The sequence below is a fragment of the Emydura macquarii genome, unplaced genomic scaffold (genome assembly GCF_026122565.2).
Source record: "Emydura macquarii macquarii isolate MOO-44397 ecotype Brisbane River unplaced genomic scaffold, CSIRO-AGI_Emac_v2 contig_1483, whole genome shotgun sequence".
Lineage (NCBI taxonomy): Eukaryota > Metazoa > Chordata > Testudines > Chelidae > Emydura > Emydura macquarii.
Genome location: NW_027131620.1, coordinates 19922503 through 19948183, shown reverse-complemented (window position 1 = coordinate 19948183; position 25681 = coordinate 19922503). Strand labels below are relative to the sequence as shown.

The window sequence follows — 25681 nt, the reverse complement described above, 5'->3', positions numbered from 1 at the left end:
ATGCACAGTCCTGAGTTTAGTGTAGCATATGCTACAGTATGCAAACTTCCTTCCACTGCTCTGCTGCTGGTTCTTGACCTCTGGAAGCAGGTGCTAAGCGGTGCTGTGTTGTGCAGTGGTTCTGGGCGGCAGAGATTTGGATAAGAGTGAGGATAAGAGCAATCTATCCAGTGGCTATTTGTGATTGTGGTCAGAGAAGCAGACATTCAATTTTAAATGAACAAAAGCAAATCCTACACTGGGCAAGGAAACACTAATTTTTTTGTACTTAGTTACCTTAGAAACCTTCCATTGGTAGGACACTGTTTGCTCCCATACCCATTGTTGAGAGGGAACATGTCCTTTAACTGACTGATCCCCTGAGATTGGGGTGGGAGGTGGTGAAAGGAACCGCTATGGACCAGGTGCTTCTGTCTGGCAACTGTACCGTGCAGTCCATACTGGTAGCTGATCCAGCCTTCCTTGTGTCTGAAAGGCCTCACAGCGAGATTAGCTGTCACAGGCAGGGGAAACTGTTTAAGGTTGGCTGGGGAGGCAGTAAGAATGGTCACATTGCCCTTCTCTGGCTAGAAATTGCTAAGCAAAATGTTGGATGGCTGAAGGTAGGAGAGACTGTTGTTAGTGAAGTGATATATTAAGAACAAGAAAAGAAACCCCAGTACTTTCTGCATTTCCTGTGAATAAGAACACGTGATACTCAGATTTACATGCGGTGATAGCAAGCTGATGAGCTAGTACAGGGTTATTGCCACAGTTTCCATCATCAGGACAGAAGAGTCTTTGGTGTCACAGCATCTGTCCTACAGGTATCACACACTGCTTCAGAAGACAGTGCACTAGACCTTGGCTCTGCAGTGACTGCTGGCAAATGTTGCACCGTATGTGCTCAGCAATAAATTATGCATGGCTTAGGAAATTATGTAGAGCTGTTTGACTGAAGAGAGCATTAGGTAGGACACTGGTGTTATCCAAACGCCTCTGAAAAGGGCCATGTCAGTTTTAGCTCCCACCAGAGCAAGGTAGAAGAGACTTTGGTCTGTTTGCCCTTCCATACAGCACTTCAGAGGTACTGTACTTCCAGACTCCTTGGTCCTATAGCAGACCTACTCCAAAGCACCTTACCACCCAGGCTAGCATACAGCTGGTGCTGCTATACTGCACATCTGGCCCATTTCCATCTTAGGTTCCCTCACCTACCTGGCTTTTATTTAGAGTCCATTTGATTTCTACCTGCCTCTTTCCCTATTCCTCCTTTCCCTCCCTGCCCGGGGTCTCCTTCTTTGGTCTCCCTCAGACTGCTTAGCCCCCTCTGGCTCTCCCAGCCTCAGGGGGCAGTTGCTGCTTCCCCTGGTGCTGAGAAACTCTTGCCACTTGACAACTACTTTCCCAGACTACACGGTTCCCAAACTGCCCCTGAGTGTGGGCGCTGTCTATTAGCCCAAACCACAGTGCAGGACCTGAACCGCCAACCAGTTTGGTTCAAGGAAAAGTGAGGCATTAGGGGCAACAAAGAAACCTCTGACTCCAGCTAAGGATTCAAGACAGTGCTTGATGGAGTTATCCGTGGGAGGATGGCAGCAGAAGAGCTGTAATATTCTCTGCAGCTGGCAGTGGCTGGTGGGTAGGAATGGTGCTGACAAGGCCTTAACTCGGCCATGGATAGAAAACACCTGTTATGAATGGTGAGGGGCAGATCTGAAGAAACTCTTACCTGGCAGTGGGCTAGGAATGGATGCTAATGAAATAAACCAACCTGCCTCCTTTACTGAAGGCTGTTTTCCCTTCTATAGACTCTATCATTAAGCTTCTGATTCCAGCTGAGAGAAGATTAACAGGGGGAGGAGTTAGTCGGAAGGGGAGGATGGTGGGTTCTTTTATTCTTTGTGCCCTGACAGCACTCTGGGGCCTTGGGGCCCAATTCTGAAGACACCTGTGCCCACAGTAATCCCACTGAATTCGAAGGAGACAACTCTTGAAATAAATTACTCACGTGCACGTTTGTGTGACTGGGACCTTAGCTTCACTCTTGCTTCAAAGACCTATACAAACAGCAAAGCAGTTGAAGAATTTCATATCTAAGTCTCCGAGCACCCGATTTTAAGGATGATCTGTAAGAAAGAGGGTTCCCAAATCATTTTTTCCCTCTAATGTTAACACATGATAGACGTGCCTGGTCTATTAGATCTGTGTTTATAGAGCGCTCACGAAATTTAATAAAATCACAGGAAACGACATATGATATTACTTGAGCATCCTTACAGCACCTATAACACCCCGTTAAATCAAAAGATCTGGTGACTCTATTCCTGTACCATGCGTCTTTAAATAAAAGATGATTGTTGTAGTGATTGTTTTGTTTCTGATATTTAGGTGGTGAGAATTTGTAAACTTGTTAAACCCACCAAGTAAATAAATCAATAGTTAAACAAATAAATAGAAAAGTCAGTGGTTTATTTAAAAAAAAAAAAATCAAACTGACTGTCCCTTTAAGTGACTAGATTGCGGGTGATTACTCTTTGCTTTATTAATTTGGGGGCTAGGGAGCAAACTGGGGGTTGGGTCGACTTTACATCACTCAGGGGTATGGCTTTTTCCTGAGTGACATAGCTAGGTTGACCTAACTTTTTAGTGTAGGCCAGGCCTAAATCTCTCTAGTGTCAACTTCCAGCCATTGGACCATGTTATACCTTTCTCTGCTAGATTGAAGAGCCCATTATTACATATTTGTTCCCCATGTAGATACTTAGACTGTCATCAAGTCACTCCTTAACCTTCTCTTTGTTAAGCTAAATAATGTCACAAGTTAAAGTCTGGGCTGCTCAGGGAGTTGCCACTTGACAGTAAGATGCCCTGATCCTGCAAGACGTGAGTAACTATATAATAAAGTAGATCCATGGAACTCAGTGGGACTAATCACATGTTTGCAAGAGGTTGGTCAGAGTACACAGGAAATGTGGGCTTTAGTTGCATTATGGGAGGGGACATGATCATAGGTGCAAGCACCCATATGATCTTGGTAAGGACATTTGGAGGTAGATATAGTAGGACCTACCTTTGGTCCCCCCCCCTTGGAGCAGCTGGATTACTTTTTGATGGACCATCATGAAAACATTGATCACGTGAGTGCCATAAAATAGGGAGCATTCCCCCTTCTGACTGGCACCTGCAGTAGGGTCATTATTTTCTCTGTCATGGTGCTGTGGTTTTCTCGCGGCTCGCAGGATGTGCTCTGCGCTTCTCATGCAACTGAACTGCTGAGCTCATGGAAACAGAGCTGGGTCAGAGGCAGGGAGCAAGACTTTGCTTAAAAAACTAAAAAAGAGAAACTAAGATGTGAAGCTTTGCAAATTGCAGACACCCACAGGGTTGGGTCCTGTGTTGCTTTACAGGTGAAATGAACATTTAGGCTTTACTGTGACGGTGCTATAATTAGACTGACCAGTTTGTGCAAAGAAAAATCAACATGTGCAAAAAAAAAAAATACTTTTTTTGTGCAGTGAAAGAAACTAGGTCATCTGAAAACAAGCAGCCCGAGCTGCAGAGCCAAGATCCATAAGGGACTTTGTGGACTATAACGCTCTAATGAGTAGCACTGAAGTGGGGGAGAAGCTGATCTCTCCCCCTTCAGGTCCAGTTCTGCCTCCTTTCAATGCACCTATCGCAGTGCTCAAGGGTGATCTATTATTTCTGGTAGTGGCAGTTGCCTCTCAATAACTTCCACGCTGCTGCTGCTTTTTAAAGCTGTGTTTGGGGCACAGGCCTTGAAGCACAGGATCTTTATCTTCACAGTCTTCTCTCGTTTTCTTCCCTTGTAGGTATCTCTGTTCTGTTTTGTTTGTTTCTGGTTCTTGTGCTGGTGTAAGAGCTACAGGACACTAAAATGTAGGCAGAGACCAGGAGAAGCCAGGCAATGGCAGAGCAAACTTCCCGCCCACACTACTCCCTCCCCTGCCTTCTAATGTGCTGTTTCCTATGGCACTTCTCGGGCACAGTCCTGCAAGCCTTCCTCATGGGAATAGCTGTGCCTCAGGCAAGCAGACCCATTGACTTCCATGGCATTTCCTTGAAGGATCACTTGCTTTAATAGATCTCCAAAATTAGGCCCTTGCTGCTTGAGCAGTTTTTGTAGGGATGGACACATTTTTCACTAAACAGTAGTAAAAAGTGGCTTCTGTTTAGCAAGGGGGGAAGTCAAGAAGCAGCCCTTGCTGTTACCTCTTAAACCATCCAGTTAATAAATACACTGGGCTTCAAAACTTCAGCGTTAGCTAAAAAATTGCTAGCACAGACACCCCTCAAAGGAATGCTTTCAGAAAGGTAGAATTATGCATAATGCTCAGGTGCCTGTAACCCTGTCCCACTCCCATTGGGCTCACATTTTGCTGCTCCGGCAGCACTTAAGCCTCATTCTGGTGCCTCTGTGCATGACTGTTTCCACTAGAGCAGTCCAGTCCAGGAGCAAGCTGTATGTCTTATCTCGCCTTTAAGTTAGATTTCTATTTTAACTCCGGGTTCTAACTTTCAGACTGACTAACTTGCAGAGGAAGCAGAATGTCTTTTTTTAGAGTCTGCGGAGGTATTTACCGAAAGGGTTGAATCCTTTATCAAAGGTTTGTGGAAGTATTTGCAGGAAGGTAGAGGGGATGATAAAGCTGTTGTAAGGTGCCTCGGGGTATCCTTCTATGTGTAAACCTTGGGAAACTATCCACCATTTGGTACAATCTGGTTCATTCCCAAGGGGAAGAATTTACTCATCAAAAACATCTTTGTAGGTCATGGATAAATCATGCTTGGCTGGACTGGCTTTTGTTATACAAAGGGCTGAGGTCTAGCAGAGGCACATACCTCTACAGAGCTCATTTTGACTATGAAGTAAGTTGTCTTGAGGACTTACTAGATCTGTTTCAGGCTGCATCTGGGTTTTGCAAATACTGTCTGTCACAAAGGGTTTTGGGGCTGTTAGCACCCCTTCTGCTTAGCAGCAATGCTAATCTTTCTCTGCTTTGGAGCAGTGGGTGAGCAAGGAATGTTCCTGCCAGCTTCAGGAACCATTTGGTTTACAATCCTCCATATTTTCAGGGAGTTGCAGATTTTGCATAATGAACCTCCCAGCAGCTGACATGGTCAGACTTGTCTGGAAGAGGTTTGGAGGGAAAGATGGTGATAGGAAACTTGACCAGCTCTCTTAATATGGGGCTGTAACATAGTTGTCTGTAAATATACCTTAATTTTGACAGGCTTTGGCTCTACCTTGGAACTGTGTGTTGATACATTTAGTGGGAAGTAGCTCATCATTGAGACAACTTCTTTGTGCCAGGTTAACTATTTCAAATTCATCTCCTTTAGTTGTGCTGTATGCTGAGTATGGCTGTTCTTCTCTCCTGGCACTTGCTTCTTGGGCCTCTTTATTAGCCTTAAGCTAATGATCTAATTGGCTTGTTAGCTCACCAGCCAGCCTGATTAGCTAATTACTTTTTAATTACCCCAGTCAGCTGTCTTCAGGGGGAACTAGTGGGTGTCAGAGTGCAGGCTGACCTGCTAGCTCCTATACTCTATCACACCATCCTTTGAGCAGCAAATAGTTAGGAGATCCTTTCACTTTAAAAAATGGTTTCTCAGTTGATTAGGTCTGTAAGCAGCAAAATGCTTAGCTATGTTTTGGTTTTGTGGTAGCACCTATAGAGCCCATGTTTGGGATTTGGAGCCTAATTGTGCTCGGTGCTGCACACACAATACAGACAGCCCCTGCCTCAGTATACAGAGGCAGTAAGATGAAGTCACTGGTGGATACAACAAATGGGGGTGGTGAGAGCACAAGGTAACATTTCCACCTGGGTTGTCACTGTGTGTGTCTGTCCTGCAGTGGCCTCGGGGGATGAACTGGGTGACTTTCTAGGTTTCCAGTCTCTAGCTTCTGTTTTATGTTGACACTTGAGACAGGTTTGTCTAGTGGCTGTGGCATTGGACTGGGTCTCAGACCCAGATATTGTTCCTGGCTCTGCTACTGATGTGCTCTGTGCCTCTGTTTGATCTTCTGCTCTTTGTCTTACTACTTTATGTGGTAAGTTCTGCAGGACAGGACTCTTACTAAGTATCTGTACAGAGTCTAGGCCAATAGGGCTCAGATTGCCAATGGGGCTGCCAGATTCTACTGTAACGCCATTGGCAATAACCTCCTAGAGCTGCCATAAACAGGTAGGCCGCTGTGAGAAGTGAAACTAACTCCTCTGGTGCCTCAAGTAGAGTGAGGCTGGGGATCTAACCATTGTCGGATTTTTAAGTGGTACGACAGAGGAGCCCATAGATGAGTTTGTGGCCTCAGGTAGCTCCCTTGTGCTCTAATGTGAATTCACCCCAGCCGCCTACACTATATGTCACCAAGTGGGTTTCACCAGGTCCCTTCTAGCTGGTGGATGACAATTGCACAATCCATTACTGAGTTTTGTAGTTAAAAGCATTGACATGGCGGCAAAATTAAAACTTTTTGAAGACGGTAGCTGTTCTCAGGAGAGGTTTTTTCCATTGGGCTGGGGCTGGTGACTTTTCCGAATGGGCCTGATATGGAGTCTTAGCCTTGTTCCTTCCTTCTCTTCTCAGGGTTCCACCATGTGCTCCTTGGACATTCGGATGCACTGGTCACAGCTCAGCCCCAGGATGCTGTTCTAGTGCTGAGTGCTCGCAGTGGGGTATTGCTCCAGCAGGGACGTCCTGGGCCTGCACTCCTTGTCTCCCAGCAAAGCCAATGGACGCCCACGTGGATCTCCTGACAGAACTCCAGCTGCTGGATAAGGTGCCCACGTTGGAGCGGCTGCGGACAGCCCAGAAGCGCCGAGCTCAGCAGCTGAAGAAGTGGGCACAGTACGAGAAGGAGATGCAACACAGGAAGCGGAAGCACGAGAAGAGGAGGAGCGCTGGCAGCCACAAGAGGGTGTCTTTTGAAGCCAGTGTTGCTTTGCTGGAGGCATCGCTGAGGAATGATGTGGAGGAAGGTAGGATTTGCTGGGGATGCTGTGTCTGACAAAGTCCTTATTGTTTGGTTACCTGTGAACTTACTGTACCTCCCTATGGTGTGCAGGGTCATCTCCAGTGGTGTCTGTGCAGAAGCATTGTTCCTGTGGGCTGGCATTTCCTGCAGGGACGTATGCATGCCAGACAGCATGGATAGGTTGCCGTGGTGCGGTCATTGGGGAAAGTAACACTTTCTAGACTGTTGTCAGAAGGTAGTCTAAGTACGTGATGGGAGTGAAGGGACTGGGGCTGAGGTTAGATTCTGCCCGGGGTTGGGAGGCTCCTTTCACTCTGTCCAACCCTCCCATGCAGGGCCAGGTGCAAACTGACCCAGGGTACTTCTGCCCCACATGGCAGGTGAGCTACCAGTTCCTATTATTCTGCCCTTCTGTAAAAGGATCTTGTGTGCATGGATAAATGAAGCCTCACAGCACCCTGTGAGGTATGTCAGAGCCTCTCTCCACCTCATACATGGAGGAATTGAGGTGCAGGGTGGTGGAGTGACCTGCCAAAGGTCCTAAAGCAAATCGGTGTCAGAGCTGGAAATAAAACCCTGATCTGCTTTATTTCCAATCCCCTGCCAGACTAGTGTTGTGTTTAATCCAGCCTTTCCCTGTTGGCCAGTACTACAATTGCCACTGTCCATGTATGTGACTTTAATCTAGCTCCACTATGTGGTTCGCAGTCAAGGAAAGAGTCTGAACAATTTCTTTGACTAACTGTGCTGAAAATAGAATTGAAATTCCCATGCTAATGAGCAGAGGCTGTATCTAGTCTCCTGGCACTTATGTGGATAAGTGGAGATGCATGGAACCTTGCTGAGTTTCATCTTAGCTCTGCCAGTACAGCCTTATATTGTAGCTTCTAGTCTCTAGCCTATACTGTGTGAGTAGGAGCTCTCTCCTCTCTTGAATGAGGCAGCATATGCTCCCCCAGTTCTCCCAGCTAGTATATATCTCCCTCTTTCCATCCCACCTACTTTGGTAGTTGCACAGCCTTTGCACTTACGGTGTGCCTGGATAGGGACTGAGGTTGGCTTCTGCACAGGGGTTTAAGGTGGGAGTGGGTGGGGGGGCAGGAGTAGAGGTAACCTGGGCTCTGGTAATATCCCCAAAGGTCCTCCCACAGCCTTTCTCTCTGAGGTACCTTCTTGCATTCTTTTACCCCTCTCAAAAAGGCATATTGTACCTACTGGGCATGAAAAGTGGCTGAATCTGAGATGGACTGTGTTTCCTGCAGAGCAGTGCATTTTGCAAAGCAGTATACACTGCACAACGTTTGTGCATGGAATCCGGGTCTGAGCCGTGGCAGGTGGTTCTTGGCAGATTTATAATAATCCCTTGGAGATTGACTGACGTATACATATTTTCATGCTGCGAGTTTAATTGGGTTCCGGCCCCCCTCCTCCACTGAGCCATAGTTTTTCAACTCTGACTCTTTTCGCAAATAACTGGTGTCTTGGAGAATGCTAACTGTGGGGCCAATTATGGATAACTGTGGTGGGTTTGTAATGTGAAAATCTGTCCATTGGAGCTTGACTGGGACCACAAAGCTAAGACATGTGACATAAGTGGTAAGTTAGTTGGTGTCTGGTTGGCATCCTTTGGTGGTGGTAGGTAGCTGGCAGCCTCTTGTATGGCTGTTCTGTATATTTTAACTGATGGCCCAGCTGTGAGTGGCATGGAATACTTCACTTCCTTTCAATAGGGTAGTGTTCCTCTCTAACACAAAATGTCTGGACTTCTGCCTACTGAACATCGAGGCTAGAAGTGGTCAAAGGCCAACAGTATTATTAAAGACCTGGGTATCTCTCTGCATCTGCTGGCTTTGAATCATCGAGGTTGAGGGGTTAAGAGCATAAGAGCTGCTCTACTGGGACAGACCATGATCATTTTGCCCAGTATATTGACTCTGACCATGGCCTGTACCAGAGCTTCAGTGGGAGTGTACAGAACAGGGCAATTGTGGAGTGACCTGCCCAGTCTTCTGCTTCTGGCTTTTGGCAGACTGAGGTTTTGAGTCACCTCGAGCATGGGGTTGCATCCCTGACCATCTTGGCTAACAGCCATTGGTGGACCTATCCTCCATGAGCTTATCCAGTTCTTTTTTGAACCCAGTTATATTGTTAGCCATCACAACATCCCACAACAATGAATTTCACAGGAAAATTGTGTTGAGTGAAAAAGTACTCCCTCTTTCTTTGTGTTAAACCCGCTGCCTATTAATTTCATCAGGTGACCCCTGGTTTTTGTATTGTGGGAAAGGGTAAAATAACTCTTTGACTTTCTCTACACCATTCATGATTATAGACCTCTATCATATCACCAGCTGAGTTGTCTCTTTCCTAAAATGAACAGCCCTGATCTTTTTAGTCTGTCCTTGTATGGAAGCTGTTCCATACCCTTGTTCGTCTTTGTTTCCCTTCTCTGAACCTTTTCTTGTTCCTCTATATCCTTTTTGAGATAGGGTGACTGGAACTGGACATGGGGGCACATGGATTTATATAGTAGCATTTTCAGTCTTGTTTTCTATCCCTTTCCTAATAGTTCCTAACATCTTAATAGGCTTTTTGACTGCTGCTTGTATTGAATGGAAGTTTTCATAGAACTTTCCACAGTGATTCCAAGATCTAGATCATTTAGAACCCATCACTGTATATGTATAGTTGGGATTATTTTTTTCAATGGGCATTACTTTGCACTTAACAATGTTGAATTTCATCTGCCATTTTGTTGTTCAGTCACCCAGTTTTATGAGCTCCCTCTGTAGCGCCTCACAGTCTGATTTGCTTAACTATCTTGAATAATTTTATATCACCTGCGAACTTTGCCACTTTGTCACCCCCCCCCTTTTCCAGATTATCAATGGATATGTCTGTCTCATAGATGGCTTGTCTAAAATGTCTTTCCTTGTGGGATCATGCTCAAGTGAAAAGAGTGGCTATGAGTAACACCACACCCGTGAAAAGAGACCTGCAGTTTAATGAGTCAGCACCTGTGTGTGTAACAAATCCATGACTGCAAACTGCATCATGAATGCCATCTAAATTATTCACATGTGGTATCAAATATGGAACATATCCTATACCCTTCAGCTCCAAAGACCTGGGTACCCCTGTCATATGAACTAAAGAATTGCCATTAGATGTCATGGTAGCAAGACTTCCCATCCCCAACCTTCAAAAAATTGAGAGTAACTATCAAATTCTTGAGCAGATTGGCTAATCCATCCCATAGAGAGTAGCGGTGTGCACGCGCACACAGTAGAAAATACACTGTGTGTGTATAAGAGGACATGGTTCTGATCTCCAGAGTACTAGCCATATACCTGGGAAAAGTCCCCAGTTGTACATGGGCAGTGAAGTGGGTCAGCTGCATGGTGCACGAGTTTACAGCCTGCCCTTTAATATTCCCTTCTTACCTGTAGCTGATGGAGGTGTCTACAGAGAAGATGACCATTTCTGGACACCTGCTAATCTCATGAAGTGTGTTTCTGCCCATGAAAGTTTATGCCCAAATAAATCTGTTAGTCTTTAAGGTGCCACAGAACTCTTGTTGTTCTGCTAATCTGAAACTCACTTGTCCTCTAGAAAGCAGTTTCACATTGCACAAAGGCATACCCCTTGGGCTATTTGGGGAGCAGGAGGTGGGCATGCAACTTCGGGCTTGACGCTCTTCTGCTTAATGGGAAAATCCATATCTAATCTCTTTAAATGTAGTGTCACCACTGTGACCCCTTCCCCTTTGGCTGGGCCCATGTGGCAGGATGTTCCTCTTACCCGTCACTTCCTAGCACACTGTTTCAGATCAAATCACATGTGAAAAAGGCACTTTCAGTGTTAGCTGGAAAAATCAAAGAAACCCTATTGTACTGAATCCCTTAGTTAACTGAAGGCTGCGGGGGGAGGGTGGGGAAAGGAGTTGAGGGGGTGAGGATGCAGAAGGATCATATCTCCAATGCAACATTTGCTTCCCCATTTAGCTAAATATTTAAGATGCTTCGGGAATACTTCAACTCAATGGGGTTGTACTGGGTTAATTTTTCAAGTCTAAAAATAGTTTACAGATCAGGTTTTGTCCCTGTGCTGGTCCCTTTTGTCCTGCCTGGGCAGTCGGTACAAAGGATGGGTGGAATCTAACTGCAGCTGCCAGGTATAGAATTCCCTGGAAGAGAAATTCTTAACTAGTTTAGAACAAGCAGAACCAGAGGCTCAGCAAATGCCCCACACCTGTGTTGGGGGCAGAATTATGCTTCATAGTTTTCAGCTGGTAAGGGACTTTTAGGGGCCATAGCCAACTGTTCTTATTTTTACAGCAGCCCCTGATGTTCAAGGGTAGAGCAATACAAATGATCATGAGGCTGAGAGGTTAGTTTGAGGAAAGAATTAAAGAGCTAGGTGTACAGTTTGGCTCAGAAGTAACTATGCTGGGGAACAAAATGGTCTAAATTCCTCTCCTTGGAGTTTAAACACTTGACATTTGTAAAGTGGCACAAAAGGTTATTACTGGGAGTAACAGAGTGAAAATAGGGAGGGAAATATCAAGTTAGCAACCTGACAGGAGAGCTGTTAAGCTGTGGAATTGGTACCTAGCCCAGGGAAGTGGTAGAAGCCTTGTTGCCTGGGCCTACAGTGGATGAAAAATCATAAAGTATCCTATAGGGAATAATCCCGTATGTGCCCCAGGGGACAGATGGGGTGATGTAACAGTTCTTTAGCTTCTTTTATTTTTACACTGTCATAACTGCAGCAGCTATTTTGCTCAGTTGTCCTAATACAAGTGTCAACCAAAAAGGTATTTGTTAAAGAAAGTTGTGAGCCTCTGAAATAAAATATGGGTTAGAACAGGAAATGCTGCTGAGCCTTACCATTTCCTTTTACAAATAACCATCAGTGTTTGCATTGCAGTCATGCTCGAAGTCCAGGGTCCCACTGTGCTAAACTCTTACAAACATGAACTAAAACTAGTTTCTGCTCAGAAAGGGCTTACAGCAGACATATGATGAGCCTAATGGGCAGTACACCAGCTGCCTAGTCCAGAGTGCCATGGCATAGGTGGTTTTTCAGCAGAGATTCACAGGCGGATAATGTAGTGGGCTTGCAGACTTTTTACAGGGGATTCTTCCGTGATATATCTAGCCCCTTATACACTGCTCTCTCTGCTATTCATGTACTTGCACTGTGAGTTAACTGAGAACAGCTTTCCCCTTCCCAGTGTTGTCTGAATGTTTTCCTTCCTACTGACATCATAGCAGATGTTCTGCTGTGCCGTGTCCTAATAACCTTCTGGCCCCCATCTGGAACTTCAGAAGTACACTCTGGAGAGCAGGTACGCTTTTGTTGATTTCCCCATGAAAGCTGCGGTGTGTAGCTTTGGGATGGGAAGAATTCTTGCAGAAAGACAATCCCTACACGCTGGTTCCATTCTTTGTGAAAAGATGGGTAGTCAGCCCAGCTTGCAGGATGGAAGGTGAACACAAGTACATTTTCTCCAAGGGAGACGACATTAATAGGACCTGATTAAAATAGGTAATTGAGACAACTTCTAGGGCATTAGTGGGCTTGACTTAACTCATGAACAAGCTGTATTTGGAGTAGAAGCACCTGACATAACTAGAGACCGAGCTCCTCTCTCATTTTTGGAGGTGGTCCTGCCAAATTTGTGGTTATGTTCACTGGCGGGACAGTGTGATGGACACTTGCACAGCCATTCCCTATACTATACCTAGTTTGTGAATGGAAGATTTCAGTCTCCAGGGCTGTGACCCAATCAATACTTTTAGAACAATGAAAATAATATCTAATAGTTGACAATCCAATAGGAAACCACCACTGAGACACACTGAAAACTGAGGCCTCTCTTCTGAAAGCATGCAGGGCAGCCATTCCTGGAAAAAAGTATGTGTGTTCAATACCTGGAACACGCTGCCTTTGCTCACACAGATTGGGTAACTGCATAGCTACTACCGATTTGCACTTACAGTTCCCACTTGAATGCACAGCAAAGCAAGAGACTTTCTTGTGGCAACTTTGAGAAGTTCTGTTTCGTTAAGTACCTTCATTGGCCGGGGAGGTAAACTAATCAGACTTTTTAAAAGAAGAGTTAGTTTGCTTTCTAACAGCTTGAAAAGTCTCCTGCTTTCTCATGTTTTCAGATGGGAACTGCATTTCCTCGGTCCTAACTCTGTTACCAGATTGGAGTGCCTGGTATAAAATACGGGAGGTCCACTATTGCCAACTCAGGAGACTTGAAATTGGGTGTTATTTCTTAAAGCCCCAAATCTTAGTGTTCTTTTGTAAAGAAAAGTTGGGTTTCTCATTTAATTTTCTGGCCTTCCTGTTTGTAGAGAAACTTGAAAACCCAAAACCTAAAGACTCGCAAACCAGAAGAAACCTTCACATTTATTTAAAAAAAAAAAAAATCTTATGACTGGAACACATGGGGTGGCAATAGTGGCAGCATTCACTGAAATGAAGAAGTAACAATCCAGTTACTGGGATAGTAAAACATGAGTCTTTTCTAAATGTTGTGGAGTTTATTACATACGGGTCCGATCCCGAGGCCTGATGCAGATGTTTATGTCTATGTGAAGTTTTGCTTGGGTAGGGCTTCAGGATAGGGCCCTGTATTCATACCAAGTAAATAAATATTTACCTAGGTTACAGTGATAACACTGGCATTTCCCTTATGATGACCCTTGAAAACCTCCATAAAGCTGAAGCTATAAAAGTGCAGCAGAATCTTATGCTCAGAATGTGCAATGTATGTCCCCAGGCAGTTCATGTTGTTTTCTTTTCTTTTCTTTGCACCATTTTAGTTATAAAACTGACCTTTTCAATTACAAAAGCATTTTAAAGAGGCCCTAATTAGCGTCTATAAATTGCTTTCCTTAACCTTTCCAAGTTGATATGATCTGTTCCCTTGTTACTAAAAACCTTTTATGAGGTGCCTTAATTTTCCACCCACATGATTAGTTTCCTGAAGCCTTTTACTCAGGTTTTCCTGCATGCAGTCATTTCTGAAGGCGTTTTATCAGCAAGTGCATTTACCCATTTGAGGGGGATTTTTTTGCTGGCTTCTATGGTGCTCAGAAGGGCCTGAAAAAAATTAGTGGTCTTCTGCAGAATCAGTATATATATTTAGTAAATGAATCAAGCCCTAAATGTGTGAGGTCTCTGTTCAATAACACACCTTTTTTTTTTTTTTTTTTGGCTTCTTGAGCAGTAAAATCCATTTTGCTCCCCTTTCTTTCCTTCCCTCCCAGGAAATGTCAGTGAATGGTGAAATAGCCTAATGGTAAATTAGTAGAGGTTTGTGCTTCTATTACATGCTCATACCGTCTGTGGAGCTGACTACAACCATGCTGGCTGATGTATGGCAATTAAGCAATTGTCAGTGACATCAGAGTCCTAACAAGTAGATGACTCTTCCTGGTTGCTTGAAATCAGAGCTGAGCAGGAAACTTCTGTTCCTGTCCTGTCAGACTTTTGAGATTTCAAAACCTTTTCCTGTCCTGAACGGGTGCAAAGTCAACTTTGAAAATTTTTGCAAATGGAAAATTTTAGATTGGGTCAATTAAAACATTTCATTTAAATTTTGACCTTTAATTTTTTTTGTTATAAATTACCTTACATTTTCAAACTAAAAGTAGTTTTGAATTGAAATGAAACAGAAACATCAAAATGGGAAAATTTGACAACTTCAAAATTGTTTTCAAAATGGGAAACTTTCAAAACCAAAATTTTTCCACTGTGTTTTGACATCAGCATTTTCCATCTACAAAGCAATTTCATTCCCAGCCAGTTCTGTTTAAAGTGTTCACCAATATACACGGAGGAGAGCCCTTTATACAATGTGCACTTTCTGTTTCAAGGCATCTGAAATGACAGAGACAAGAAAGAAGAAGGGGAGGGGAGTGTGTGTGTCTCTGTCGAACATAGTTATCACAATGTATAGATGCTCTGTTGAAATAAAAATCCAGGTCAAAATTCTCAAACCTTCAACTCCTAAAGCCACATTTAGCACCACAAAAAAGGAGCGGCTGATTTTTTTGTTTGTTTGTTTTTGTTAATAATTGTTGAACACTTGCAGCTTGTTCCTTTTACCTGCAATAGAAACCAAAAGTGCACAGCCCTTCTCAGTTGTACTTAGGAGCCTGTACATAGGAGTTTGAAAATTTTGGCCCAAATATTGAAAAATAAAAATGCCTGCCTGTATTTCTAACTTCTCAGTTTGTGTTGTGTGCATGCTCTGTCCCAGCCTGCTGTCTCACCGTGTACAATGAAACTAGAATTTTGGTTTCACATTCTGTTAATATTCAACTTCGTTTAAAAAAACCCAAAAACAAACAAACAAAAAACTGCAGACCTGATCCAGCTCCATGGTAAAACCTTGACTGCTATGGATGCATTATCAAGTCCTAACAGAGTATCCACCATGCAGTGCATTGGTTTCCAATATATTATTGAATGGCAAAATTGAAAATTATACTTTTTTTATGGATCTCTTCAATCACTGAAAGTATTTCAAATAGTTTTCCAAAAATTCCTGTACAGTAGAATCTAAATGTTGGGTCCAAACTACTTGTCCCTCTTAGCAAAGAATGTTCAATTGTATCCAAAGCATTCTCAATGAATCCAGGCTTGGCCAGTGGCTCTTGCCAACTCCTGGATTTTGTTTCTTAACAAAAGTAGCTTAAATTGGTTAAGCTGCTGCTTAAGTGTTGGAAAAAATGTGCTTTGGAGGCCAGCGTCAGCAGCTTTGTCTCCTGTGTTTCACTTTTAAAACCTGATGCCCTTTGGCAGGTTCAATCTTTACTCTTGTACTTTTGAAACAGAAAAAAACAGCTGAATTATCTGGCTGTGAACAGCCATTAATCCCCATTAGCTGCAGTTGCTGTTGATCACGTGTGCTGCACACGTCCAGTCTATATAGGCTTGGTTTAAACAGACTCCTTTAGCATGGATAATCCCACTGAAATTGTCCGAGTCTGATATTGTCTCAGTCAAACAGTGTATTGTCCTGATTAGTCTGGGGATGGAATAAGATGCCAGTATTTGAGGCTACTATTACATATCCCAGTACTTAATATTAGAGAGACAAGGTGGGCGAGGTAATATGCTTTATTAGACCAACTTCTGTTGATGAAAGAGACAAGCTTTCGAGCTACACAAAGCTCCTCTTCAGGTCAAAAGTCCCTTGTCCCATGGACATGTTGACTGAGAGGAAGAACGTCCTACATGATCTGAAATGTAAGTTCCATTGAGGTTTGTATTGTTCCTAGGTGTTGACTTCAGTTAAAGGGTTCCTCTGGTTTGATAGGATTGGGGGGGGAGACTCTTGCTGCCGGTGTCCCATGTAATGTGAAGGGTTTCCCACCAGGAGGGAAAAATGGAGGCTGTTCAGAGATAAGGCTGCAGTTCTCCTCAGCATGCTTGTGAGCTATGGCAGGTAGGATATGTAAGGTCACCATCTGCTCCACAAATGCTGCCTCGCCAAATCTCAGCAGGCCGAGCTGAGGACGTAGCGGCCGCCTTAGCTGGAAATGTCATGGCTTCTGTCAGCTCGAGGCAGATTATTAACGTTATCTTAGCTCAAGTGGGTGGGTGGGGGATGTTTGTGCTCAAAACAAAGTGCTAAATCTTTCCCATTTAACCTGCCAGTGCCCCCTGTCACAGCTGCTGTATTTCCAGCTGCGAAGGACTGGCAGGGACGCCCTCCTTCGCCCTCAGGAAGGGCTGCTGTTGGGCAATACGTGGCCATGCACATGCCCAGCATGGAGTGGGAAGCGATGCGAACTGTCTTTAAACCAGCCCCTGAGGGGTTCTTGTTTATGCTTTAATATCCTGTGGCCACCATACATCCAAGGTCATAACTTCCCAAACTAACACCAATAATATTTTGCATGTACACAGCACCTTATAGCCAACTACCTCAAGGCATGTTAAGTGTCACAACTCCCCCGGGGGAGATTTTATTAACCCTGTTTACAAATGAGGGAACCGAGGCACACAGGTTCAAATAATTTGCCCAAGCTGCCAGTGAGTCACTTGCAGAGCTGGGCCTAGAACCTACATCGGCTGGTTTTCAGTCCCTGCTCCAGCTACTAGCTCAGACTCTGAAAGGTATCTTTTGGTCTGGCTGCCTAATTGGAGGGACTATAACTGAAGAGGAATTAGTATCACAGTACAGACACCACATAGCTGAAATGGGGATGGCAACATGCAAGTTATTGCAGTTAGCAAAACATAGCTCTTCCCTCCCTCACCAGCCTCCTGGTGCCCACTGCTCTGTTACACAAATAGCAAACAACTACTTTTTCCAGGTCCTTCAGTAAACAGAACTACAAGACAGCAAAAATAAAGGCTCCCTGAGTGATCATGAGATATCTCCCGTGTAATAGGCGGTAGCAGCAACCTAGAACAAAACAGCTTGAAATCTTTAAATCAAGATTTGAGGACTTTAGTAATTCACCCAGAGATTAGGGGTCTAGTACAGGAGTGGGTGGGTGAGGTTCTGTGGCCTGTGTTGTGCAGGAGGTCAGATGATCATGATGATCCCTTTTGGCCTTGAAGTTTGTGAGCTGCTGTTTCTGTTCTTGGGTAGTGGTCTTGGACATCTAAAGGGGCAGTACACAAAGGCATTGCGGTCTATAGCTAAACACATCACACTTTATACTGTTGAGGGTTTTGACTTTTGAAGGTGGAGAAGCCTTTGTGACAGTGTTGAGAGCCCTCACAGGCCTTTCCTGAAGACCCTTGGGAGAGGAGGAGGGCGGGGGAATCATGCTTGCAGACAATTTATATGTAGGAGAGAATCTGTTCGTGGACAGCGTGCTGCAGTTTTTGCCTTTTTGCCTTTTCTCTTGCCAAGGGAGATATTTCGATATAATCTACTTTATTCGTTCCAGATTTAAATTCCTGTCCTGGCTTCAGGATTGAGGCCTGGTCTACACCTAAAAAGTTAGGTCAACCCAGCTACATTGCTCAAGGTTGTGAAAAATCTACACCCCTGAGTGCCGTAGTTAAGCCGGCCTAGCCCCTCGTGTAGTCAGTGCTAGGGCGATGGAGGACTTCATTTGTCAAGCTAGCTGCCACCTCTCATGGAGGTGGATTAATTGTGCTGACAGGAGAACCTTCCCGGTGCTGGAGTGACTGTCTATGCCGAAGCCTGTGGCGTTTTAAGTGTAGACATAGCCTAACCTGGCCCTGCTCAGCCTGTATACATTTACTCCTCAGTGGTAGTACCTGCCACTTGGGCTGGGATCAGGTGTCTTAGTGTATTGATAGGTATCTCCATAGCATGGCTGAGTAACTGGTTGCATGCATGTTTTTGTGTGACTGATGCTGGCCCTGCAACCTCCCCACCCCCCTTCTCTTATCTTCGTTCTCTTCACTACTGTGTTTTGCTTCAGAACCCACCGGCTGCAGTTCTCCCACTTCCGTGAAGAATGCTCTAATTCCTTATTTAATACCAGTTGCTATGGCAGCTGTCAGGGTAGTTCCTGATGACCTATTGTAATGCTCCTTTGCACACTGTTTTTCTGGTGTTTGCTTTCTCCGCTGGAGCCTGGCCATGTGTTTCCCAAGCAGTAAGTAATCTGAGTTTGGGCCATTTTATCACCACTTACGAATGAGTTGGCAAAAAATCAAATTCTGGAGTGACCTTTAAAAGGGTCCCGAGCTCAGCTTACCCTATTCCCCATCACTCCTGGGCTAGTAAATAGGCCAGCAAACAAGCCACAGTTTAACACTGTAGTGATGCCGGTTTCACTCTGTTATCTCTAGGGCCAGATGAGAACCAGTACATTGCTGACTTTTCTGGCACTGTTGCCCCTAATCAGGGAAACAATAGATCAGATGCAGCCTGCAGTAAGCAGATGCAGTTTCTATTGAAGTCAAGGGGGCTTGTGACTGCTTATCCCTGAAGTTGGCCTCCAAAGAATCCCAGATGGGTGTAGACTGTCACGGCCCTCACTTTGAACGCTAGCAGAAGGTGAGATGGGGTCAAGCTGTAATATTTTGACTTTTACACTCAACATGCACCGCACACCACGTTTTACAGCGTCCCTGAGTTTGGCCCATTATCTTACACTAAACCTGTCCAGTTTTTCCAACTGGGCTAGTTGCCTACCTGTTCTCCCAGGAAGGGGATGCCCCCCTTTTCACCTTGCCTGGGCCAAATCAAAAAGTCTGTTTGCTCCTTGAGGCAGGATGCCAGCTTGCCTGCCCTGAAGATCTGATTCACCACAGGAAACTGGATGTTCTTAGAGGTCATATTAATGCTGCTGCGTATGCCTTGGCACGGGACAGACAAGAGGCCAGGGTCTTTTAATAAGGAGGACGCTTGCTCCAACTCCAGTCTTTAAGGAGAGGAGTAGGTCTAATGACCGACTGGATATTGGAATAAAGTTGAAAGCAACCCCATCAAACCACCTTGCTCTCTCTATGTTTTATCTTAATCCTGGTTCATAGCTGGGACTTCCTAGCTTCACAGTGCTGTTGCTTTGTGCTAATTAGTGTTCCAGCTAGAGTTGTTTTGAAAAACAAATTTCCATTATGGGAAAGTGCAGCATCGCAGAATGACTCTCCCTTCCGAATTGAACAAAAAGTCAACCTGGAAAATATGTGTAAAACAAAATTCCCAAGTGTTCAGTTGGGAACGTCCCAACTGGTTAAATTTTGATGCTAAATTAACCAAGATTTGATACGTCAAAATAGCCATTTTCTTTCCAGTTCTCCTGGTCAGAAAATCTCTTCATGACAAATTCCATGGTGGAATTTGTCATTTCAATAAAATGACATTTTCCAGTCCCAAAATGTGACCCTCTCCACAAAGGAGAGAGGAAGATCTCACGAGGAACAGGTCTGGAGCTTGTGTGCGATGGCAGCTCTTCAGTATTGCACAGATTCTATGTGGCCATGGCAGGATAAAGCAGTGCCTTCTGGCAGATTTACTCGGGTGTCCCTGATCTGAGGTGGTCTGTCCAAGCTGGGGGTAATTGTGACACTTACTTGAGGTGCCCAAAAGTGTAGGTCACTGTGTAACCCCCCTGCCTCTGCGAGAGAGATTTGCTGGTGCTAAACTGGGTGACAGCGCCCTGTCATCCCAGACTGTTAGCCACTCCAGACAAACTTCTCAGGACTCTACCAGCCCTCTACTTTGCCTTGTAGGTAATGCTTGGTGCATCCCAGTTCCCCAGCCCCCCTGGCAAAGCATTCTCCTGGAGCATCCAGCCCATGTCACTAGACACTCGCCGAAATTACCAACTTTGCGATCTCCAAAAAGACAGTGTACACATAAGCATGTTTGATTGAAGTAAGAATTCCCACTTTGTTTAATGTTACAGCACTGAGATCTAATTATTATGATAAAACAAAGAGAAGTTTATTAACAAATATAGTGATTTAAGTGAGATAGAGTAAAGATAGTTGAAAAAGTATTGGTTACAAATAAAACAGAATTATAACACACTTTTAAGATACTAATCATAATTTGAGCAAGCTACAGTGCTAACAATATTCCTGAAGCAATTTTCTCACCCTCAAAGTTTCTGTAGAGCTTGCTGATTTTCAATCAAATCAGGGTTCCAATTGTCATGATTCTCCCCCATACTCCACCAAGAGTGTCCTCAGTAAATGTCTTTTTTGTTTCCCTTATGTTTCCCCAAAACACATAGTTTTGACCCCAGAGACCAAACAAGCCCCTATAGCTTTAGTCTCTGGTGTCTTCCCAGACTGATTTCATATCCCCCAGTCAACCTGGCTTTTCCTGTTGACTTACATGCAGATACCAATACAAGTGTATTTGGCTTCACAATGCTCCATTTACATTAGGGACAGGGAGATAACTACCTCCCCTCTTGTCTGGAAGAGAGCCTGTTTCTCTCTTTGTTTAGTTATAGACTCTAAAGCATTATATCAGTAAGTGTCGATAATTTCTCATACAGTGTTAATACATTTTCACAATGATATTGATGACAAGTGTGTTACTGGCTTTCACTCAGTACTTTACAAGGCACCGTCTATAGATAAATACTAGGACAGCAATATGTTAGGTGTGGAGTGAGTTTTTCAGGCCTGATAAGAGTTGCTGATACAGACATAGTGAACCACCAATGGGCCTCTGTGTTACAGTAATATTGAAGGCTTTTTCGCTGTTGCAGATCTGAAGTACACAGACTGTTATCGGTGTGCCAGAGTGCTTTAGAAACAAACATGAAGACAGGATCCAGGCCCTGAGGAGTTTCCAGTTTAAACACTGGTGTGAGGTGAAGGCAGCGCTTTAAGATAATAGCACGTTCTCAAAATGTGAGACACATAATAGAAATAGGAATCAGATTTAAGAAGGAAAAGAATAAAGGACAAGTTTCTTTGTGTGTGTGTGCGTGCGAGGGCGCCAGGGGAAGAGATTTCAGTCAAACACTTGAAGAAGTTTTAACCTATTTCTGAGCTTGGAGTCCTCCCGTGACTTTTAGAACTTTTCAGACCTGATTTTTCAAACTCTGTAAGTTTCTCTTAATTAGCACACTCTGTCAGACCTCAGGAAAACTCCTCGGGCAGCTAAATGCACTCTTCTTTTTAATTAAATGTGGTTGGGTTGCCTGAAATAGCCCTCATTAGAAAGAGGGTAGTGTTGCACCAAAGGAGGACAGTCCCAGTAGAATCTATAGACTGGGACAGTCTCCTAACTCTCTCATGCAGCTGGTTTGAAACCTTTTAAATGGACACTAGGAAGGTATCAGTGCAGGTCTGAAGTATGCTAACTAACTTCCTTTGATGTGGGCAGCAACACTGACTAAATTCCAACTTCTCTGCTGAGTGATGTCAGGAAAAAAACATGTCCTGGCTTTGTAGTAATAATAATACTAATAATAGCTAGCACTCATATAGCACTCCTTAGCAGTAGATCTCAGTGGGTCTCTGATCCAAAGTCTATCTTTTTACCTACAGTAGCCATCAGGGTAGAATCTAAGCACTAAGGAGCACAGAAAATGGAATCCCTGTCTATTTCAGTAACAATCCTGCTCACAAATGATTTCCATGTGGGTGTAATTGTAAAATGGTCACTGGGCTTAAATCGGGTTACCAACAACCATGGTGCTCTCTTAAGGGTGCATAGTAGAGCCATCATGCAAACAGCAAACTGGCCAGCATAGGCTATGTGACAGTGCTCCAACTCAGAATCCATTCTTGTCTTCTGTGATGTGGCAGCACTTTTAAAAACAATACAGTTGGGGCACAGGGGAGTTCAAAGTCCACCCTGTATTGTGGAGTCAAGGTTCAAATCCTCATGTCCCATGACACCGATTATACTGGATCACTGACTGGTCCAAGGAGATTTTTTACTTACTAAGTCCTGTAATACTTGGCTAGTGGACGCTGAAGGTTCTTCTGTTTATGATGGTAAGTGAGAGCATGAAAAATTTCTTTCATTGCATTGAGACCTGTTTTCCAGTTAAGGGGTATCTCTTGCCAGATATTTTCCTAAGATTAAGTAGGATTGACAGCCTGAGTTACAGCTGGAGTGGGGGGATAGGAGGGGAGAATTGTCATCTGGTTCACTTCCTGTAGCAATGGTCTGGGGTAGGGACGCAGGAGACGTGAGAGCAGCTGTGATTGGATGGCTCTGCTGGATGCAGTCTTTCAAACTCTCTGGGTTTTGCCAGGTATCCTGAAGCAAAATGCAGGTTTATTCTTACTGGTCCAAATTTCAAGGTGTGCTGAGCAATTACAACTCTCATTGATGTTAGTGGGAACTTTAGGAATAGCACCCCTGGCATTTGGCTCCTGAGCAATGAGTTACAGTAGAATCACAGAGTTGCAAACACCTTGGGAATGGAGGTTTTTCGTAACTCTGATCAAAACATTACAGTTGTTCTTTCAAAAGTTTGCAACTGAACATTGACTCAATGCAGCTTTGAAACTTTACTATGCAGGAGAAAAATGCTTTTAACCCTCTTAATTTAAATGAAGCAAGCACAGAAACGATTTCCTTACCTTGTCAAAAAAATTTCAACTTTTCCTTTATTTTTGTAGTAGTTTACATTTAACATGGTACTGGCTGTATTTGCGCTTTTTTGTGTGTGTGTCTCTGTTGCTGTCTGATTGCGTACTTCTGGCTCCAAATGAGGTGTGTGGTTGACTGGTCAGTTCGTTACGCTGGTCTTCAGAACTCTGAGGTTCTACTGTGCTCAAAGTCAAAATGAGCCTCCTATTTCCTTGCCCTAAGATGTTAGTGCAAAGGCTGCCAATAGAAGTGCCCCAGATAGTAATCAATCCCAAACTGGAGTTTAGTGCCCTTCAGGCATGGATTCTGGATGCACACCCAGCTAGTGAAGGACGTTTCCAGCTCCTGGGGGAGTGACTTACGAATTCGCAGGGGAGTGGTTCCCATTTAGCTTCAGTCACCTTGTTTTGGAAATTGATTCTGACAGGATGGAGCCCACACCCTTGTCCTTCCCTTACACAGGAAGTGACTCCGGGCTTGCCAGTCAGGAAAGAGGTCGGAGAGGCTTGTTCAGTCTCCCAGCAAGAGTGGCTTAATTGTTAAACTCTGTCGTGCTGTGACATGAATCACTATCAGGGTCCCTCGTTAGATGGCCTGTCCTGGTATTCTGGGAAGAGTTCCCAAGTCTGCAGCACCATGACCAGGAGTCCTGAAATGCCCTGGCTGGGGCCATTAGAGGCTGTTTCAATAATACTTAAGTATGCTGGCATGCTGAATGTGGGTTTGGTTGCCGTCTGATCAGCCAGTTGAAGGAAAAGCCGGTCATTTCATCACTAAAACAGCCCCTGGGACTGTGAGATTAGCCAAATGTCTTCGCTGCTCATGTCTGAGTAAGCACAGCTAGCAAAGCCTAGGATGAGGCACTGGTCTTTACACGTTGTTCTCTGCTGAACAGGGAACTGGGTGGAACAAAGTTCTCCCTCACTATTGCACTGTGATGAGCTTTGCTAGTTTTGTATAATATTGCCCTGGATGGAGCTGAATGGCGTCTCCTCTTTAGCTCAGGTGCTTTTGGAGCCATTGCATCCAGGTTCAGTCATTGCCTAACTGAGTAGCAATAGTGTGCTGCGTGATGACAGCCATGACGTCCTACGTAACTATTGCCCCGTGTTCACCAAATAAAAGGCCACGGGACACCTGCATATCCAAATAAACAGCATGTTGGCAGTCCATTTGGATAAAGGGGGTGCTGTTGTATATAGCGGCAGCTTGATAAGTTATGGTCAAATATAGACATAAAAAGGGAGATAAAGTTGCTTCCAGGTTTGTTGTGGGCTGGGAATGGAAGAATGGATTTTCCCCTCAACCTGAGCATTTCCTATTTTGCAGTGAATATTTTACACTTTGTTAGGAGTCTGAAATGTTTATGCTCTTTGCTCACCATAGTGGAAATGAATCCACTTCCCAACAGAGAGGCCCACTCTGAAATAAAGGTGACTCTGCAGCATATATCTGAATTTGTCTCCTCTGTGGAGGATGTGGGGCTGCTCTATGAATTGTTGCATACTATATGTGCTATACTTGTCCAGTGGCTATAAGGGAAGTTTTTGTCTGTCTATTCAGAGCTTTGTCAAAAGGGGCTGTTAGGAAAAGCAAGCAGGAAACAAAACAATAACTAGAGATAAGATACCAACTATGGGGACAACATTTAAGTGGTCATTAAAAAGACACTTGTTGAGCTATTAACTGGGAAGGGCTCACCTGCCAGAGCTGAGAACCTAAGATCAAAAGGACACTGAACAAGTAAAGTCCCTCTCTGAAGAGAAAGGGGGCCAGCTCTGCAATGTCTGTTAATTTGTCTAGTCCATGATCTGAACCGGGTTTCTTGCACTTACCTCTGAATCATCTGGCCTTGTCCACTCAGACAGGATACAGAACTAGAGGAACCACTAGTCTGATTGGTATGGCAGTTCTGATGGTGGCTAATGTGCTTATCACAGATGTCTGGGCACCACAGTGTTATTGACAGGGTGGGGATGTGACACACTGAATTCACCAGAGATCTGCCATCCTGCTTCGCTGTCCCCTGTGCCCAGTTAGTGGGCTTCTACAAGACGTAGCCCTCTCTGAAGAAGAATGCCACTCTGTGGAAACTGAGGCAATTAGCAGAAGCCCAAGTGAGCAGGTGACTCGTTAGTCACTGCGTAGCAGGGTCTTTAATGCCAGCCTCGCTCATAGTGAAAGCACCACACTCATCCAATCAAGGTTTAAATTCTCGTTGAGTATTTCTCGCCGCCCTCTGTGGGAGACACTGGGCTTCTGCCCAAAGGGAGGCGCCGGGGCTCGGGTTTCAGCCCTGCGGGGTGCGCCAGGACTTGGGGATTCTGCCCTGAGGGTTTAAAAATATTTACTGGAGCTCTGCTCCGGACAGCTCCGGCTGAATTTAAGCCTTGCATCCAATGCTGGGAGTCAATTATTAACATGGTGTTTGGAAATGACAGGGTTGTTGAGGATTTCTGAAAGCTGCAGGACTGGCTGATCCGCTTGCTTTCAACCCATTCCTCCTTTGCTGCTAAGTCTGCTGTCACCGGATGGCCATCATGTTAATAATCAGCTCCATGGCTGCAATGAGGGGGAGAGGGTTTAAGGTCGCAGTTAAAGATTGACCAATGGAGTGGGAGTCCAGGAGCCCATAAAGGTCCTTCATTATGCTAAGCAGCCACGTT

The 25681-nt window shown here is 44.5% G+C and overlaps 1 protein-coding gene across 1 annotated transcript in view; it reads left to right on the top strand.

The window, feature by feature from the left end:
• PPP1R16B (protein phosphatase 1 regulatory subunit 16B) overlaps positions 1-25681 on the top strand; it is an 87301-nt gene that overhangs the window by 13280 nt on the left and 48340 nt on the right. Inside the window, exon 2 of the mRNA XM_067554408.1 lies at positions 6598-6989. Within this exon, the coding sequence (XP_067410509.1) occupies positions 6743-6989 (247 nt within the window). The 5' untranslated portion in view covers positions 6598-6742. The remainder of the gene's footprint in view (positions 1-6597; positions 6990-25681) is intronic.